This window comes from Temnothorax nylanderi, unplaced genomic scaffold (assembly GCF_030848795.1).
Source record: "Temnothorax nylanderi isolate EJ_2023f unplaced genomic scaffold, tnyl_v1.0 TNYL_tig0198_pilon, whole genome shotgun sequence".
NCBI lineage: Eukaryota > Metazoa > Arthropoda > Insecta > Hymenoptera > Formicidae > Temnothorax > Temnothorax nylanderi.
Window position 1 is genome coordinate 46,683 of NW_027249260.1, and position 21,478 is coordinate 68,160.

Genomic DNA, 21,478 nt, shown 5'->3' on the forward strand with positions numbered 1-21,478 from the left:
GTCTTTTGAGCGGGGCAAGCCGGCCGAGCGTTAACGAACGATATTTACGATATCTCGCCGCGAGATTAATTGCATCGCGATCGCTTATGGCGCCGTGGGCGAAGTAATTTGTACACGCGCAGCCGATCGAATTGAAAACGATAGCGCGGGAGCGGCCGCGGATGATGCCGTCGTTTCCCATCGTGCCGTTTCTGCAGTTTGATTGAGCCACGGTTATTCCGCGTCGCGTTGGGGCACGCCGCGCGGTCGTTTCTGCCACCTCGACTCGGCCACACGCTCCGGAGCATTTTTCTCGAGCAAATTAATGACGTTGCCGGCATGCTATCCGCGTAATTCAGTAGCGAGCATCTCCGCGCAGTAAACATTTCTTCATATATCTCCCGCAATCCTCCCTGCAGCCCGTTAACTTCGATCCCCGCTGACGAGACAGCCGCGATCTCGCCTGGATCTCGCGGCTTGCTCCCGCTAACGTCGCCTGCTGATTGCAATTTATATAGACGTGGAGCCGTTTACGATCGTCCATGTCGGCTAACTCCGTGACACCATATTACGCCGGGGCTATGTTAATATTACGTGGCAGGATAACACGCGAGGATCGTTTTATTCCATTTTAAAGGCTTTTCAGTTCTCTACGTCCAGCGTTCCGAACTTTACGTTAAGTTGCTGATATTATTGTGGCATCAACACATTTCTTCCGCGGAATTTCTTATCTAATATGTACTTGTTTGTCTGTTTTATCGTGGCAATTTTCACCCTGGACTTATACTGTCATCCGACTTTAATGACCGTACTTTACCGTATCAGAAACACGGTATTGCGAGAGATCTTCATTCACTTCGATCGTTAACAATGTCGCTCGTAAATGCATCCGCGATTACCTGCGCTTGAAAATACACGCTGATGACGCGAGGGGATCGCTTTTAAAGTCGTACGCACCACGCGAGCCGAGAAACGTGTCGAACGTATCAAGGAGATGAAATTGATCGCGCTCGAAAGACTCACCTGATGAAGAGCCGTGGTCGGATGATGGTCTTGCCTGGGCGTCACTGCGTCCGCGCCTATTCCAGAGTCGGGGCTGGGAAGATCAACGGTCAGGACTTTGCTGCTGCTCGACGACGAGCGTATCGCGTGTGTCGTAGCGTATGAGCTCGGCACAACCTCGTACCTCGTGTACGAAGCGGTCGTGGTGGATAGCGAGGATGTGGAGCTCGACGACGCGAGCGGTGCTAGCGCGTCGCCGGCGACGTAGACCGTCGTCGCCTCCTGATGGAGCCCGCTACCCGGATTCGCCGTCCCATTTCCGTTCCCGGTCCCTGATGTGGACGTGTACGCAGCCGACTGCAGCCTCGGACTGCAGGACGTGTAGGGGTCGTAAGGGCTGCCGTACTGCTGCACCTATAACACCAATATACGTCAATTGCGGTTGATTTTCCTCCACTTTTCGAACGATTCGCCGTCATCGGCGCAATCGCTGTCCCGCGCGTTTCCATCGTCGCATTTACACGTCTTCTTTTTATAAAGGAAAAAGATGATGTGGAACTCGCGAGACACGCTGCAATTGAGCAATTTTCGCGATCCTTACGCGCGGGAAGCGACGTTGGAAGAATTTGAGCGATGTTATTTTCTCAAATATTATCTTGTGGCGTGCGAATATTGCGTTGGGTTATACGTGACGCGTCGTTTCGGCGATGATCGTATAGAAGTTGCAAATCTTTAGCAATCTTTAGCAATTTTACACCAAAAGAATAAACCACATAACGTTTGAAGTCACTTGAAAACTGATTATACAAATTCTTTTCTCGCCGTATGTGATTGTGAAGGGAAAAATTGTGTGACACGAAGTGATTGAGAATTCTTGTAGGAATATATCATTAAGTTAATATTAAAGTTTCACACGTTGTATAAAAAGCGTCGTACTTTTGAAAAATCGGAGTAAATCGAATAAATATATAAATGATCGCGAATTCTAAGGGGAGGACGCGTGATTGCGCTTGACAATGATCGTCTGTAACTTACCTGCAACTGATGCTGATGATGATGGTACATTCCCGGCGGTGTGGGACTGTCCGGCTGTGCTTGTTTGTGCCGTTTGCTGGACTGCTGGCCCCCGCGCGACGAGCTGAGATCCTCCGGTTCCCTCTTGACCCCGACGATGCCAGCGCTCGAGGCACCGTCGTGTCGCAGGGGCTGCGGGCTCAGCGGAAGCGGAAGGCCACCCTGCAGGCTCTGGCTGGGACTGTGGGACTGCTGGTTGTACTGGAGGAAGTGGTGTAGCTCCCCCCCTCCGGCACCTTCGCCGCCTTCCATGCGATTCGTCGAGGCGGAACCGGAGCCAGGCGCCTCCTGCACCAGCAGCTTCTGGCCCATCACACCCCTTCAACAGTCCGTGAAGAATTGACCTTCAGTTATAGCTCCTTTACCGATCACCGAGATCAACATCGATCCGCGACGCGCCCTAAGAACGCGTGACGAATTTGCACTATGTATATCGAGGTCGATATCCATTCGCGTCGCTACCGATTGCCTTTTATAGGATCCGCCATCTGGGCCATCTGGGCAGTTTTTGATTGACACCGGCCGCTCGGTGAAAAAGATCAGATTCTTCGTGCTCACGAGATATTGCGGCAAGTGGTATAGAAGGATTACGTTCGTCTTTTATATGTCTAATTCAATTGAAAATTTTAAAACATTTTAATGATAACAAATGCTTTTATAAAGTTTCAAGTATTAGATATGACATTAGATTAGATCGCGTATACATAACATATATTTTCATTATTTCTTAATTTCATAAAAAATTAATGGATGTAGATAATTAAATAAAAAGATATAAATACAATTCTTTATTATAGATACACTCTCTAAATCTGAATCAGTGAATAGTCACTGATTCGATTCAGTGGCATACTTTACACTGATATCAGTGACTATTCACTGATTCAGCAGTAGTACTATTCACTGATTCAGATTTAGAGAGCAGGTATTAAAAACTGTACATTTATATCGCGTATGAATATTGCAGCAATTTATACTTTTATGATTAGAAATAACTAACATTATTTAGATCCTATGTGTTCATTGAAATGATAATCGAATTGGCATCTCCAAAGAAACATAAGAGACGGGCCGTACTTTCTTTCACCTTTCTCCGGGCCCGTTGACGAATGAAATCAGCGAGGAAAACCGGCGCTACACTTCCGCCGCATCTGCCGAATTCGGCAATAAAATTTTCGACGCGCGACGCGCGCGAAGAAACGCGATTCGCCGATCGACCGTACGGGAGATGAATCGAGAGGATCGCGGTATTATGCGAAGTAGTTAACATGTTATATTTAGCATGATAATACGTATCCACAATACCGGGGACCCTTATAAACTGCCAACGCTTTCGGTGCATGCCACATCTTTCCCCTCCTCTCACCCTCTTTCTATCGTCTCTTCGTCTTTTCCATCGTGAAGGAAGGATCACCCCTCGCGTCCCTGCCGGCGCGCCCTGGTAACCTTCGCCAGATTCTCTCTCTTTATCTCTGTCTCTTCTTAATTCTTTTTCTCTCTAAAAAAGTACACATCCCTCTTTTCATCTCACTCTATCCTTTCGCACCGTCGCGTCAACGTGATTCCTACCTTACGGTCAGATGCTCCCGTACAATGATCTTTTTTTACACTTGATACCTGATCTCTCGTCTACTTTCTCTCTCCTGTTTCTCCGTCCTGCCTCTTCTCGTCTGTCTCGCAATACAACGAGAAGGGTGACGCCGAGAGAGACTATCCCGCGTGGTGCGTCGTCTCAGGTCGCCCTCGGCACACTTGTGCTTGAAGAGGTGCGGATAGGCTTCGAGGATAGTGGCCGAGACCGGGGAAAAGACGGCGGGGTAGATAGACCCTGCCGCGGCGAGACCGGGCACGTTCTTTCGAACAAGCAAAGAGAATGCATCGCCATCACCCGGGGCCATGGCGGCAAAACCTCGGAGCCTCATGAATTCGGCTTACGTGAAATGGATCCGCTCGCGCGCTCTCCATTCGCGATGCCTCTCGCGAGAGCGTTTCCCGATAATGCGATGCTAATCCGAGGACGCGCGATGCGAAACGGGATTCGCGTGCGCGCACCTTGGGAACCCGATACGCACCCCTGGAAATTTGGGAACGGTAGGTGCGAGGTATCAGATTGCAGACCGCGTCTGACTGACGTTTTAAGCTCTCGGGAACGTCAGTTGTTCTGTGCAACTGTCATCAACACGTCTTCATTCAAGATCCCTCGAGTTTGGGACGAAAGTTTTCGTTAATTACAACAATATCTTCGTATACATTTTAAAGCGTTACCCCGTGAAAAATTTCGAAGGGTATAAAGACATTGTCCTTCTTGCATCTCTTTACATATTCACTTTGATTTCTCTCAAGTATAAAATTGTATTGTATCCGTAATCCACAAAATATTTTTATAAGCTTCAGAATAAACCTTGGCACGATCTTTCCACGTAACAATATTAAAGGATGTGCGAAACAAAGTATTTTTTTCGTAGCTTCGTAGTTGTCATGAAGCTAAGTATTAAGTGTTAGTGGTCAAACGAGAAGAAGAGAAGGAGAAAAGCATACAAGAACGGAGAAGAGAAGTTTAACGTAAAACGAAGGGAAAAGGAGTCAATGGTCGTTTTAGACCAGCTCGTAGAGCGTACGCCATCAGTTTCACGCATTCGCACCGTCATGCGAAAAAGATTGATAATGTCAACAGAAGTATTACTAATATTCAATGCAAGCAAATATCCGTAGGTCAAAATATATTAGGTCAGAAGCAATAATAGTCAGCGTGTTACAAGTTTGTCGATAAGATATGTCTCAGAAAACAACTGGAGATATGTTATCACGACTATAAATTTAATTTCTAACAAGAAAATTATTAACTTTAATGCGCACCTGTGCTATTTGCGATTTATGCAAATATATGCGAACATACATCAAGTTTTATTTCCGTTATTATAATGGCGTTGTTACATTGCTATGTAACTGTGAAAGACTTTACATACAATAGATATAGTCGGAAATATACTAAGCGAGTATTTCTAACTCAAAAGTTCTTTCCTTTCCGGCGACTTGAAAACGTAATAAAAATATAACGTGAGCAAAAAGAATTTTAAAAATATTAATCGATATATTAAACTTTTATATTGTAAAAATGATTTGTCGCTTTTACATTTTTTGTCTTATACGTTAAAATAAAAAAATTAATTGCAGCGGATGACATCAATTAAACGCGTGAGATATTCGTAGGAATCCGTCGTCTTGGGTGAAATAAACGCTACAAAGGGGAGAGAAGCGCATTTAGTGTTGCCGACGACGTCGTTTTTTATCGCCTCACCTCTGCACCCTCGGGAAAAGCTAGTCTTCGACAACGAGCGGAGGAGACCAGAAGAGATCGGCCAGCCGCATTCTTTTTCCGTGCGCGTGGAAAATCTCGCTGATTACACCGGTATTCGCGGCGCGTTGTTTTCCATCTTCTGCCGGGGGATCAATACACACCGCGCACGAATTCGTGCCCCTTATTGCGAGTCGTTCGCGCTGCAAACGAGTAAATTACCGCTGCGCGTCGCGTTATACAGTCTACTAGCGGCATTCCATCGTGTTTTTTACCACGCCGCGTCCCGCGCGGCAGAGAGGATGCCGCGCGCGCAAAATACGCGCGGTGACCGCGCGACGCGCGGATACCGTGTGCAAGTACGAGCGCAAGAGGCAATTACGTGCTTACGGTGCAGCATTAACGACGACAAGGCACTCACCCCGGCGCGGCGCGGCGCGGCGCGGCGGCAACGGCGGCCCGACACGTGAACCTGCAGGTCGCCGGGGTCACCGCAGGGTCGCGACACGCACACGCACACGCACACGCACACGCACACGCACACGCACGCACGAACGTTAGCCTCCGTTAAAGCAACCTGCAACGCCGGGACGCGGCTTGCGGTACCGAGTCCCCCGGACCAGACCCCGCTTCGGAACCGGAATCGGGCATTTCTCAAACCGGAAATCGGGCGTATCGCGGGGTACCCGCTGCGAACGCGTGTGCGTACGTCATAAGCGACGGACCTGTCTGTATGTGGCACGAGACGAAACTCGAAAGACAGGTCCGACAAAGTGGCGCTCTACCGGCTGCTCGCTCGGGTCACTTCTTTGATTATTATTGCCGGTCTGCTCTTTTTTTTCCATCTCGCGTCTGCCGGCTTCTCGTACTCGCTCGCTCGCGCGTCTACGGCTTTTTTTGCCTTTATACGAGCGCACGCATGCACGCACGCCGGCACCTGTGCTTACAGCACGTGCCACCGTGTCGCGGCAATGTCAACGTATGCGTATACGTATGTACATACGTACGCGATGGACGGTCGGAGAGGAAATTTAGATGCGCGCGGCGTGGTCAACGATGTCTGCCACTTCTCACGATGACCGCCGCGTGGCTTTCCTAGTGCTTCACTTCCTAGGATTATCGTGCGTTTCCTGGAACATGTTACCGCCGATGGCTTTCGGGAATTATGAAACGTTCCTTGACCCTCGCCTTAATACTCTGCGATTTCATCTAGGTTTTTGTAGAGGTATTCTCGTTTGTATATCTCGTAGGACTGTCTTTCGGAATTTTATTAAATATTTCATAGAAATTGTTAAGAGAGAGATTACAATTCTCATCTCGTGGAAAAGATTCGTACGGAATAGAAAATTCTAATTGCGACATTTTAATAAGGGAGTCTTATTCTGAAATTTATTCTATGAAAGTTGTGTAAGTAAAGACATGAATTCTAATGAGCGAGGAATAGAACAAGCGCTGCATTGAGGTTCGTACGATTTTTTAAATTGGACTCGCGTGTCTTTTTTAAAATCAATGACCTAATTCAGGTTCGTGGATTATCGCGATGCAAATGTCCCGATGTCGATGCTTCTTCGTGCCGGTCGGGATTACCGTCCTATCAAATGTTGGCGGTAATCTTACGCCGCGGAGACGTGGCGGATTTTCGTTCTTGCGTAACGATTTGCGCGGGATTCGATGTCGAGGTTGCTCGTGCATCGCAAACCGCGAAATGTCACCGAATAATCGCATACCCGCCGAAACTCGACACCGGCTTGTCACCTCCCGAGGTCGACTCCTCGGCTTTCGTCTGGTTTTACCGTGGTCGTCGACGTTACGGAACAGGCTACGAATTCGCCCCGGTTCTCAGACCTCTGCGTGTCCTCGAAGTCATATGCGCCTTCCTGCTTTGCTAATGAGCATAACTACCGCGATCCGGTTTTCGGATCTGGTTCGTTCGAGCGCCGTGAATCAACCCCTTGCGAGAAAACATGTCCGTTTAATGCCTCCTTGACTTCGTTACGACGATCGAGATCGTTGGCAGCGTCGGAGTGTCGGATTTTAAGTGTTCTTTGTGACCCCTGCGAAGTCCAAGGGATTTCACACTGTTCTCTCCGCGAAGAACTCGGCGCGTGCGTTCCCGCGGTCGCCGAACCGAGGGATTCTAGGCAGAAACCCGTAAGGTGATACAAAACAGACGACGGCGTTTTCTAATCGTAAATTCGAGCTAACGAGATAATATCGCCGCGAGCTGGCTACCTCGATCGTCCGATCCAGTTCTTGCCTGGTAATCGAGACCTCATAGTACCACAGCGTTGTCGACACTGTAACATCGCAGCGTCCGTAATTGGCGGACTATTCGCTTCCCTTTCCCGTTTATCGAGATCATATTTCGTGTGAGAGAGAAAATCTACAGATAGAATATATAATATATAATTTAATTGGTAACAGAGAACAGAGAGGGTCCGGCCGATGTCATTCTATAGAAAATCTAAAATCGATTTCACCGCGACGAAAATTTTTCGCAAATTGTTAATCCAAAATTCTTAACGATTAATTCTTAAACAAAGTTTTAAATTTCATCAGAACAAAATTAAGATTAGCTGAAAACCAAGTTTTTGTTGTTTATACATATTCTCGAATTTTACTTTAGCTTTCAATCTTTCAACTTTGTTTATTTTTCTAGATTCTATCAATATTTCATATATTTTTTTAGCTTGCTAAAATAGGTATAATATAGCTACGAACATGTCCAATGATGTTGGTAAGCTCTGTGATCCTTACATTTTAGTCTTACAGCTCATCATGTGCCTCGGATCTTAGCACGCGACTCGCTCGTGTGTGATTTTCGCGATCGCGGGAAGATCCGGCGCTACTGGAGAACGCGGAGATGCGATCCCACGCGGCGAGCGCGAAACGAGGGCGTTGCCATTCGCGTATCGCGCTCCGTCGAGGAGCCATTACGCGTTCTTCTATAATCGTAAATCCAAACAAACGAGTACGCGCTCGTGCGAAGCTACGTGTCGGGCATAAAATAGCGTGGCGGCGGACGGCGAAAACGGGGCATGGCACTCGTGGCCGTGGTTTCTGGTTCCGGCCTGCCGCTGGCCGGGCCGTTTCGTTTTACGACGTGACACGCGGGTCCCCCTCGTTTTCCCCCCCGGGGCTCGTCAGGTGGGTCAGAGGCCACCGCGGTAGTGGCCGGGATTCGTCGTAGTGGCGACTCTATGCTCTTAAAGCAGATCGCCGCGTAACGATAACCGAGAGAAACGAAATGTGTAATAAGAAGTAGCGACAACCCGTTCGTATTCGTCGTCCGGCTGATTGCCGACCACCATAAAGACCCACGATCTCGGAAACGGAAGGTTCCATTATGTCTTCGCACGCATGTACACGGAGGGGAACGGTGCTGCGAGGAGAGGAGAGAACGGACTGGACTTCGAACGGTGTGTCGACAGCGAGCGGCTAATTAGAAATTTCTAATTGCCGCAATTAGGAATTCACAACTCCGCCGTTTTGCGTCATTCAGATTGTTCCACGAGCGAGCGGTTAATTAGGATCTATTTCTTTCCCGTGATATACTTTTTTCTGATTAAAAGACTTCTAAGATATATCTTTGAAGTTTTTCAAGTCTGTTGTGAAAAAGTCAGATTTTTCAGCCTGATTTTAGCGCAATTATTCATGTACTTGATTCCGTAACGTTATTTCTCAAGATAATAAGAAGACAACAAAGACGACAAAGAACAATCTTCTTCGCGGAACGTGTTCACGTCGGCTATCTGTCTAATCCCAGAGACAGGTCGGTTGGCTGAGCATGCACCCTCCCGGCGTGCGTAAAGGCCACTGCCGCCTCGTTCCTAAGTAGATCTTGGCGTGACGATAACCAGGAAACGTAATAAGAAGTTGCGGCGTGCCGGCGCTCATTGCCGAGTTCATTCTTGAGCCCTTTAAAGACTGGCCTCTCTGCGAGCAAGACTTCATTACGTTCCGCGCCATTCCGTCGCACGTACGAAAAGATGGTCGTAAAGGAAGGTCCCAGGCACGGGTATTACGACCGCCGCTCGTATTATGTGTAATACGGGCGTATATGATACAGAAGCGTGGCTAACACCATATTTACACGACCCCGTGACTCTCGTTTTTCTCAGAGACATCTCAGGATTGAACGATTTATTGTGCTACACGAAGATCGTTTTGTATCGATCGTAACACTTTATTATTATCTTCGTTTTGTATAGCGTATGATCTTGCCGAGCCACCTTTAAATAATTACAACCTGTGCTTATCTCGGCAATTAAGGAGCTGCTCTCACCCTTAGATGCTGAAACATTTACGGCGTTGCTCGCCGCCGGATAAACATTCATCATATTGACGTTATTCATGCGCGGCCTTGGGTCTGAATTTAATATGAATTAATTAGAAATTTGTTATCTCCGGGAGGGAATTTCACTTTCGAGAGCTCGGAGCGTGATCACCATCGCCTGCGGAAAACGTGCATCACTGAGATGGAATGTACGGGTTGGCGCTTAAATTTCATCTCTCAATACGTTGTGCTGCAAGGTCTTCGATGTAATGACATGTTATCGCGCGTCAGGAAGAAAGAATCGACAAAAACATTTCCTGAGTTATCCAATCGCAAAAAAGAATTAGATTGAAGACAGTATCATTCGCGTACATTCAGTATGAACGCGATATACATATATTCGGTTGCATCGATCGCGAAGTTTCAAAGAACTCCCGATAGTACGTACGATTGTGTGAGGAGATTCACGTGCAACAGTTGTCATTAACATCTCGGATGTGAGACTCATAATTCGCGTGTGCGCGTTCATTGCGAAATGCGGTCGCTTTTCTCGGTACATCGCATGACCGACGATGAAGCAATCGGCCGCAATTGAACGAAAAAGATACTCGACCGTTGTGACAATTACTATGATTCTGAAAGGATACTTCCTGCCGAGTCACGGCAATTGCGGTGATTTTTTTGTGTCGAATATTACGGGCGTCACTCGCAAAAATTGCAGCAATAAATAATAATGTTCGTATCTATATCTATATTTATATATGTTTCTCTCTCTCTCTCTCTCTCTCTTTATCCATATTTTAATTTATTAAAACTTATTAACATTTATATTGTGCCTCTTTTACTTTTCAATTAAATTAACGCTTATAGAATTCAAGCCTTTTACGCTTCAATTTAAATTTAATGAAGAATGTAAGTGTGCAACTGTTCACGCTTTCCCTCGGCATCGTCCCTGCGTCTCTCCATCGAATACTTTTTCACGTTTCGATTGCCATCATCGTCCACGTCCGAGAGGCGTCTTCATCCGCTAATTGAATCAATGTTACAGGACGCGAGAGCTACACGCGGCGAGTATCCCCTTATTTCTCGCGGCCGGCCAGTCTCCACGTTTGGAAGGCGGATATCGCGGTTGTCGCTTATGCCCGCGGACGTTAAGATTAAGGCGGCGATCTCGCGAAGTGCCAGGAGGCCGTCTTTTACGGCGGCGGCTTGCTGTGAAACCGTACGCCGATTCTCGATGGCTTTGCGCCATCATTCTACAACCCCGTGGCGAACCTTAAGCGACCGCCGGACTCCGTAAGAGCCCTGGCGAGCTATCCGCCTCCTCTGCAGACTCGGTTCTGCACACTTCAGGGTCTGGCATTCGAAGGTTGAGCCTCTCATAAAAATTGCGTCAGTAACGATATGTTCTCTTAAAAAGACGAGTCAATCTTGCATTGATCTTTGGACATTGATCTGACAATAGAGGATAGCCGGGTAAGAATATGGCAGGAAAAGGTGAAAGAACGACTGAAGAAACGAAGGCGTCTTTACAACGAATAAACCGAAACGGCCGCCGGCCGTTTCATTCACTTGACGGTAGATGCGGCCCTGCCTCTATGGATTGAACGCTTAAAAACCCGCGGACACCTAATGGTATCCTTATGCGCTTACAACAATATGGTTAATTGAACAGAATATTCTTGGTGCTTGGCTTCGCAGCAGGTCCATTATTCGAATTACGACATGGCCGTCTCTCGGCGTGATCGCGCCGAGTTCCGCATATTTTTCTGGGCCTTGTGTTGGGCACGATAACGTTATAATTTAGTACGTTCGAAGGATCCCGCATTGCTGCTCATGTCGAAAAAGTTATTCTAGGGTTAATATCATAAATTCAATATATCCGAGAGTCAAAGTCGGCTTGAAAGCACGGTACGTAGAGTTTCTAAAGTTACTATATTCCTAAGAGCTCATCTCTTAGTTTTTAATCTATAATTTAGTCATGAATCACGCGTTTGACTGAAGCTCTGACGTTTAGAAACTCGCTTTACTCGTTATTAATTACTATCATCGTAAGACGTCATCATAAAACTTCATCTTCCAGTAATCGCAATAAATAAGTATCTAATTTAAAATAAGCTTCGAGAAAAGCGGTAAAACAAGGCCCGCTTGAGGGTTTTTACTGTACAAACTCGTTTTAAATTTCGATTAGGGAAGTCGTGGGAAAATTGCAGCGCATCTTTTGGCATGCATTTCAACAACGCTAAAAAAATGCATCAACGAACTACATCACAATCGTATGTAGCTACGAAAATAAGTAAATCAGATTGCGCGCGAATTTATTCTACGCGTTCTCCACGTCGAAAATACATTTCTCCTGAACCGTCGTGTTCCGTGTCAACCATTTCATTTTTTCCCTTATTTTCGCAGTCGTGGTGGCCAAAGAAACGTCTGATCCCTTCAGCGAATGCGACACAATGAAATTGGATTAAAGTCGTGCCCTCGCTAGTTCTCGCCGGCTCGTTCTCTCTCCCCGCAGCGACGCTCTCTCGAGAGCGAGAGAGGAGTTTTAACGATCTACCGCCGTACAAATTGTCGAGATGCTATCATCTCTCAGCGGGGAGAGAGAGCGAACGGGGGTAAGAGAGGCAGATAGGATGATACGACGCGAGAGAGGTGAAGAGAAAGAGAGAGATAGAGAGGCGCGAGAGGAGGGAGGGCAACGAAGGGGGCGAAAGGAGAAGATGCGAGGGAAGATTAGGGCGGCATCTCCCCACGGCGAGGTCGGTAACAGAAACTGCTGTTGGTGATGCTCTTGATGCCGCGCCGCAGTCGTTGTTGCTGCCGCGTTTCGCCGCACCACCACTGTGCTCCTCTCGGCTGCCCTCGTATCTGACGCGATTCGCACGTTGAGGATTCTCAACAGTAAATTACAAAATATGCTAAGCGGCCGATATAAATCAAAAGTGGGGTCCCCCGAGGGGTGAGAGAGAGTCCTTTACCCGTCGCCTCCGTCTCCCGGATTCCACGGCGCAAAGGGGTAAAGGGTCCTCCGCATCCTCCGTGAGTCGACCGAACCCAAAATATAAGGAGGAGACCCCCATCACGAATCGGGAACGAGGGAGAATATCTTTCCCTTTCTCTCTTTCTCTTGTTCTCGTGCAGGGCGTAGAACGCCAATGCGATGGTGCAGTTTGCAAACCGAGCAAATGGACCGGAAGACTCGAACGCGAGATATAAATAGGCTCGACTGGAGAGCAATATATCTACTCAACTAAACTCCACTAAATTGCTTCGAAGTAATGTAGACGGGAACGATGTAGAATCGGGAACGTTCGCGGTTCCGTATGAGTAAGGAGAGAGAAAGAAAGAGAAAGAGTAAGAAAGAGAGAGAGAGGGGAGGAGAGAAAGAAAGGCTCCGTTTATCGATGGCACGCTGCGTACTCATTTAAGCGCGAGAGATTTATGGAATATCGATAAACTCCTGAAGAGAGAATTGTGATTGCTATTCCCTCGAACCATAAGAGTGTAATCTACGTAAATGCCGTGCGTGGAAAGTTCGGGTCATTTTATGCCTCTTTCTTGCGGTATCAACAATTTTATACAATTTGTCTTAACATCATGTTAGAACAGATATCTAATATACACGCCATTCGATTAACGAGAATTACATTCATTCAATTCCATATTTAAAGAGAAAACAATTTGAACGTATCATCAGTGTCGAATTGATGCATAGCCCCTCTCTGCATTTATCTCGCAATTAAGATAACAGAAATATACCTGTGCTCGGCAGAATGCGCGAATCATCTAATTAACGCGTCAAACGTCTCTCTGTGCCGACCGATTTTACACGCGATTGTTCCGCGTAATCGGTCGCGGTAACGAATTATGTTCACCGCGAGCGCTCAATTACGCGGTCGAGACTATTAATCGAGATACGGCGAAACACGAATAGCTAATAACGCGCTAAGAGTGTTCGCTGTAACATCAGGACTAACGTGGTACTATCTGCGGATCTACGCTAATCGAGTCCTCCCGATGCACCCGGTACGTACGCCGTCACGCACACGCACGTGTTTATGGATGAGCCATGTAAGTACGAGCCGCGCGGCCACGTGCACGCGCGCGGCCGGCGCGCTTCTAAATTAAGTGCATCGAGCGAAGAAGAGCCGCGCAAGTGCATAAAATTACGTGCGTTACATGCGAAAGGTACTTTTGCAGATTACTCTACCAAGGCTAGGCACTTTCAAAAACACCGAGAAAAATAATTATCCTCTCAGTTCCTCTTTCATATAAATTATTATAAAATGGAGAGAGAGAGAGAGGAGAAGAAAACGAAGAAAAGGGAGAGTAATAATCGTGTAAGAAAGTTATATAAATACACGAATAAAACACAAGAAATAATTTAATTTAAAAAAAATTAATAAATGTGTGGTTATTATGGAATTATTTTAAGATCTTAGTACAGCAAAATAGTATTAAAAATTTACTTCATTCTATTGTAAAGCCTTTAATTCTACACAAAGCTTCACTTATTATTGTTTCTAATTAATATTGGCTTCAGATTTCTGCATGATCGAAAAGCAAAAATCATTTTCAATTTTATAGCTATTTTTTCAGGAAATTGTGTTTCTATTCCAGGCTCCGCAAAAGTTCCAGTTAATCTTGACAGAGTCCCGGGAACGCGAATATTCCTGAATTATTTAAATGCGCGAGAGGCGTGCAGAATCTTCCAACATTCGCATGATTATATTCCGTGGATCGAGCCGTGGAAAATCGCGTTTTTTTTCCCTCGCCTCGCGTATGATGATTACGAAGCTTACACGCGCGGATGAGAATCTGAAATAGCGAGATAGCGAGGTACCCGCGAAACTTCAAAGCAGCGAGAGAACGTTGCATAAAGCGTGCATAATAGCGACCGTTGTCTCCGGTCTTATTTTTATCGATATCGAGATAAAATTCGCATTTTGGAATTTTATTTTAGCATTATGGTATTTATTATGGTATTATAAAAAGTAAAAAGGTACTTTTGAGTGTTACGAGAAGTTAACGAAAACTTAAAGGTACCTAAATTATACGTATACGTTACGAGAAACAAAGATATACGATTTCGGTAGCTGCCAAAGATCGTCAAAAATCGTTTCTCGAACCTTTCTCCGGCATCGCTTAATCGTATACCTATATTATACGATCCCTTCGGGTCATACTAAATTTTACAACGTGACAAAATCAACACTCACGTGGACCAGAGTTCGTGCGTGGGCGGCAGTTTGACATCTGCCGTTTTTTCGGGCAGCTTGTAGTATTCGTAGACATAGGACGCGGCGGGATCGTCGCCGTGGTTAGCCACCGCCGACTGATGCTGCTGCTGAAGGTTTAGCATAGCCGCGGTCGCTACGGAGAGCGGATGCTCGCAGTAGGCGCGCCAGTCACCCTCCATACCCTGAACCTGCACCTGCACCGCGGCGACCCTCTTGTGAACTTCCGGATCGGCGCCCTCGGCGCCGCTCTGCAGGGTCTGCGCCGCTGCCTGGGCCGCCGCCTCCTCCGCTCCCAGGTCCTCCTCCTCTTCCGGTTCACGCTGCCCGGACACGTAACTCTGTTGCTGTTGCTGTTGCTGCTGCTGCGCGTCGTCGCTGACGACGGTACCGTTGGTATCCTCCTCGCTGCGACTGCGTCGCCTGTAATCAAGCGAAGCGATTCGTTTAATCACTGAAACCACAAGTACTCAGCCTCAGACAATTTCGCAAACCATAATTGCATGAATATTTGATTGCCATAATATCTAAGAAGCTGTATATATTATCACTCACACAAGTTCGTCGCTATTACCGCGTTTTTTAAATGTGATATAAAATGTAATTAACGCGAGTGTATAGAAGATATAATAATTAACTATCTCTTCGGTAAAGATATAAGAATCATGCTTCCAATATAGCCGGGCGGTAATGTGTTCTATAGATCCAGCAGGAAGAGGAAGCGTAGTACTTATGGTCGACAATGTTCATCGAGCAGTCGATTCCCGCTGTTGGCGACGACCATAAGCGACACGGCAGTGTGTCGCTTACAAAATAAAATAAAATAAAAAAAGATATTCCCCGAAGGCTACGGTAATGAATGTGCCGCGGGATAACAGTTAGAAATAACCGGGCCCGGTAGAATGTAATAAATTACAACGGACCCATCGAATTTATCAATTAGCGATAATCGCGGCGCATAAGCCGCACTGATGATTCCTCAATTTAGCAATGACCACCAACGGTGGAAGTGCATCGCGCATCGGCGGACGGTTGCGCCGGTAATTTATCGCCGTCGCGTACATCGCGATACCCAATCGCCCCGTGCGAGCGAGCGAGAGAGACAGAGAGAGAGGGAGAGAACGTGTGCACTTTCGACTCCGCGCTTAGCCACCTGGATATTTGTCACCGGTCGTTACTTTCCGCTGAAGTAATACCTTCCGGCTACACGGCGAAGACGATCGACAACGATGAGGATCTATGAGGAGCTGGTGCGCGCGCGAGACGCATTTGAGCTTCAACGAAAAAAGTTTAATCGTTACGTAGATTAAGCTGGTTACACTTGGCTAATTTTTATTCGGATATTCGAGTAGTTAATATGTAGATAAGGAATTCTTAAATCTCCGTCTCTACTTTGTGTCCCAACACGGCACGGTATATGTACGAATACATATTTTAAAACCAAGCTAACAGAATTATATTCATTGCACGGTTTTTATTTCGAAGTCTACATTTTGACGCTTGCCCTTTTTTTTTGCAGTACGCGCATCACCTGTCTCCGCGCGACAGGGATAAACTTAATCGCGGATCGAGAAAGAAATCTCGCGCATTGCCACCGGGTCGGAGCAGATGACGGAGGAGACGGGGCGACGAAGGACGAGGGGGAGGGGGGAGGGTTACATCGTAAATACGTATACACGCACGAAGATTAATTATTATAAACCTCTGCCTGTTGCCTGCAGTCATCAATTTATACTCCTCTCTCGTGCATCCCAATTCCAATCCCGATCCCGATCCCGTGAGTCGCGCTACGGAATAAAGGCTCATCCTCTCTAATTTATGCATGTCGAATCAATCTCCCTCCTTCCACCCTTCCTTTCTCCGTCTCCCTCTTTCTCCCTCTTCCTCATTCTCGTTTTACCTACGTGCGTTCCTTCTACGTTCCTCCTCGCGCACCTGGACAACCGTCTCGACCCTGAGAGAGAGAGAGAGAAAGACCAGCCACCCCGATAATGAGGACCCGAGTTATCCTGTGCAAATATTTTCCTCGACGGCTGTTTGCACAGGCACGAACGGACCGGAGATCCGATCATTGAATGCACCGCCGACGTACGTGCATATAGACGTGAGTTTTTGCGCGGAGAAATCTCGAGCGCGCGAATGTGGTAGTCGATTCCGTATAGCCAGGCTTCTGCCTCTGTCTAGAATATCTGCATCGTCTAGACAATGAATTTATGCGCGATCATCCGGGCGAAAACTTCATTCCCGGCGAAATGCAAACACGGATTTCACGGCGATGAAATACCGCGCCGCGAGTATGATGCTATTCTTCTTTACCCGCGTGCAATCTTCATCTTGTTCGCTATCATCCTACCGTTTTTCACTTGAATTTTCTCTCTGCTATATTAATAGTGTTCATTGATCACGTGCGGCGTGAAACTATTATTCGAGAATATTTCTCATCGCGACTCGGTCAAATTTCTATGGTTCGACATTAGCGATAAATTTACGAGCTTATAGGAGAATTAATTATAATCACATATCCTATCGAGTCACAGATTCCAATAAATTTTGCTCTCCTGCAGAGATCGAAACCGTTATAATTTCGCTAAGTCTAATTTTTAATGTTGTGAATAAAAAATCTTACGCCAATTATCGCAAATGGATAGAGATCATTAGTATCGTTCAATTTGTACTGTCACTAGAGTTATAACGACATCGATTCCTTGCCGTAATTTTATACCTCGTAATAATGTCACGTCCCCACGTATAATACTTATCCGCGTTTATTTATTTCTAAAATTCGAAATAAATCTTGTTACGCTCTTTCTACCGTATCCTTGTTTGAGGAATTTCTCTCCAGACTTGATAAATGAAGTTTTAATAATAATAACTTATGATACATGACATAATTGACAACCGACGTGTATACGTAATGTTGCAAATAATTTTAACAAAATACACGACGTAATATCGTTCCCTTATTAAGGTATTTCTTGCAAATCCGACATAATAATGCTCTATAATTTTATCTCGCGGGAGCCCTGGGGACTCGCAAGAAGAAACTTCCGTTGATAGGCCCTATATGTTCCTTGTTGCTCTCGAGAAAAAGCGAAGACGCGTGCATGACATTAAAAGCACCGAATCGAGAGGAGCTCGCGCATCGACGGTCGAATTTCAGAATAATGCAAGCACGTATCGCGTCGCATTGCGTGCCGTTTCGTACGTGACCGGTGTACCTCTCTTAGATGGGTAACACGAGAAAAAGGTTAAAAAAAAAGAAACGGAGGATCATAAAGGCGGAAAAGAGGGAGACGGGGGAAAGAAGAGAAAAAGAACAAGGGATAGACAGAACGTACGTCTCGTTCGTCTCGTATGGGGATATAAGTTCTAAGGACGTACTGCTCCTGTGTATACGCTAGGCTGGTGGATACATATGTAAATTGCGAGTACCCTTATTACGGAGACTTCACCTGCGCATCCGGTTTTCGCGTGTGCTTTGATTTCGTCCCCGTACGTCACGTCCTCCCTTCCGTCCATCTCTCAGCTCGCTACCGCGCGCGCGTTCGTGCGACGCATACCACTTTTCTATAACGTTAAATCATAGCCGATTTCATTAAAATCGCCGGGATGAGTAATTGCCGGTGTATCGGCCGTGGTTGGCACGGTGGAGAGAACACGTTCGTGTTTAGACGGCGATATATCTTGCAAATTAAGGTTTGTGTCCCGATAGATATCGCGCCGTCGCATCTTAAACATTGCGCAATTTCGACGACGCCGATGATTTCGAGAATAATTTTCGACATCGTTTTATCCTCAACGACGTAATGAACTCGCGTAATTATGTCGCAGCTGGCGAAAAGAACTATAATTTGTGTTGCAGCCTATCTCTCTATCAAATATCAACTATCTGAAATATCTGGAAATAAAGCAAATTTCTGAAATTAATTTGAAATTAATCGAAAAATGGAGTTTTACGATAAGTACAAAAAAAATTAATTTCCAATTCGTCGCAGTTGCTAAAATATGTGATAGCTCTAAGGCATTCTGTATATTCAGAGATTGACGATAATTTATATTCCGCGAATAAATGAGGGAGGGCCAGAGGACGATGCGAGGAATCTCTTTTACAACGGTTCGTTTGCATTACGACAGATAAAATTTTATTGCGGCAATGAGGCGTACGAGCAAGAGACACAGATATCTTCGTGGAAATCATCGATTTCTTCCCGCCGGTTAATGTAACGGACAGAGAAAGGACTACCAGCCGATGTCTTTCGAATACAATCCTGGGAATGTATAATGCCCGCTCATGTATCTTACCACCGACTATCTATCATAGCTCTTGACACTCCGAGGTCACTAACACATGACTGATACTGATACATCCAAAGATCTTAATGTTCTGGGCACAAGCATGTATTATGCGGACAACACCATTGAGCCTGGCATTGATCTCTTGCTGGAATCTTGAAATCAGGGATTGACATTTCTCTCACGAAACCAAATCTTATTAGCATTCCTCTTTTAAATAATCGCGCTGTTACTTAATGAAAACATTTTTTTCGAGCGAATGTCCCGAGCGACACATATTAAGATGATCAAAACTTCAGTACAAAAAACCTGTTTATTACATAGATTGAGCAATTTTGAAATATTTTATCAAAACAAAATTATTTTATCTCCAGACATTATAAACGTGTAATAATTTTATAATCTTGCCGTTTTTTTCTTTAGAAAAGACAAAGGAGTTTATGTCAAGAAATAATATTAACATAGCTTTATGTAAACATGTACTCTGCGGATCGCGGTAATATCACGCGGAGCACGCGTACCTGTTGCACGTATATTTTCTAAAAAAAAAAAAAAATTAATCCGTTATTCGCTACAAGCGTCAGGATTTCCAATTGAATAGCTGCATCTCGGCCGATCGATCCGCTCCGTTATTAGGATCATCCGTCTTGAATGGCGGCGATCGTGTTCGCTCGGACAGTTCGCCCATAAACATACAAACGTACGTACCGCTTCTCTTCTATGCGTGTTTCTCGGACATGCGTCCCGCGGTATCGTCAGGCGGTATGCGTTACGGTGCGTGCGCCGCGCCGGGACGACCCCGTCGACATGACTCGCACGAGTCGCACGCAGTCGTTATGCACCTACCTCAATACGCGAATGGTTGCAGGTAGGTGGAATGCACGAGGCTCGAGACCGAGATAAACGCGATCCGTTGGAGAAAGGGCGACGAGGAGAGAGAGGACATCGCGCTTAATATTCCGTAGGAGTGTTGTCCACGCGACCCGAGAACCCACCCCGTGTGCTCCCTCGTGTGCATTTCAATAAAGCCGCCTTCGCTCGACCGCACGTCCGACCGAATGACACAAAGTCCAGTTGTGTCGGCGTCGTACTTTATCCTTGCACGTCTGTCAAAAGCGCGACCGCGCTCTATCGGCGTGTAAAGGAGCGCGAAGAGTCATGAAACTTTTCGCCGCGGTCTGGACACGAGGAAAAGACGTTTGTTTGTGATAGACGAAAATATATTTATAAAATTATATTTTCATTGTTTATTTCCATTTTATTCCTACTCGAAGAGGCTTTATACGTGCCATAGCCGAGCACTGCTAACCGGCCTCGGATGTTTTTTTTTTACAAACTTAAAATATCACGCGCGGCGAGATTCACGCGGCCATGGAAATTTCCTTGGGCGCGGCATGAATATCTCTGTAAAAATATTGGACTCCCGGCGCATCTAATTTGATAAGCATCGAAGTGTAATATCGCCTTCGTCCGATCACACATCTCGGTCGTTTACTCGACCGGTGGCCGCGCGGCATGCATACTAAGTTCACGATGAGATTTATGTCTCTAGTCGGTGAAAATAACTCATATAAATCTGGCGATTAATCGATTTCTCGGAAAATTTTTGAGAGGCGAAGGTAAACCGGTGCTCTACAATGGCGCGCGTTGCACTTTGTAGCGTACGCGGTTATTCCATGGATTAAAATAACGAACGGCGATATCAATTGCGACATTTCGAGCTACGCAGAGAAGTAAAAGGGCAGAACGCTTTGCTGCGTACGATATCTCAGCGCTACGTAAGTGCTCTACGTAACCTTTTTTAGATGCAGTTAAATAGATGCATGGTTGCGTTAGTTAGAAACTATGCAAATACCCGAGAACAATGTTCTTAGATATTTGCATAGGTATGGCGCATTCTTATCTTCCCATAAAATGTTTTCTAACTTCGATAGGAGAGATAGTCAAAGCAAAGGAGATTACTGAACAATTCTCATTTGCTAAATTCATTCTCGATTCATTAAACGATTATGTACGTTCGTGTATCATTCAAGCGAATTTAGCATTATTAAAAGACACGACAAAATCCTCAATTATAACATTAGGTTATAAAAGATATCGACCATTTTTGTATGTTAATTAATTGCATTAACTAATATCTTCTTTAAGAAAATTAGTTAAATTTCGTTATAAATTATAAACTCCGTAATAGCTCTTAATGTTTCCAATGATTTTCAAAATGTATTTTTGCAACAAAAAGATAAAAAAACCGCAGAAGAATTCAAGCGTGTCTGCTCGAAAAATAAGCCGTTTACACGGCTAAGTAATAAGCAACAATCC

General features: G+C 45.7%; 1 protein-coding gene across 3 annotated transcripts in view; it reads right to left on the reverse strand.

Annotated features, from left to right (window-relative positions):
• The window catches only part of Grh (grainy head), a 110,057-nt gene that overhangs the window by 18,506 nt on the left and 70,073 nt on the right, over positions 1 to 21,478 (reverse strand). For all 3 annotated transcript variants that reach the window (XM_071716928.1, XM_071716927.1, XM_071716929.1), the window contains exons 4-6: positions 14,849 to 15,289; positions 2,017 to 2,374; positions 1,003 to 1,395 (exon numbers count right to left, since the gene is read on the reverse strand). In XM_071716928.1, the coding sequence (XP_071573029.1) occupies positions 1,003 to 1,395; positions 2,017 to 2,374; positions 14,849 to 15,289 (1,192 nt within the window). The remainder of the gene's footprint in view (positions 1 to 1,002; positions 1,396 to 2,016; positions 2,375 to 14,848; positions 15,290 to 21,478) is intronic.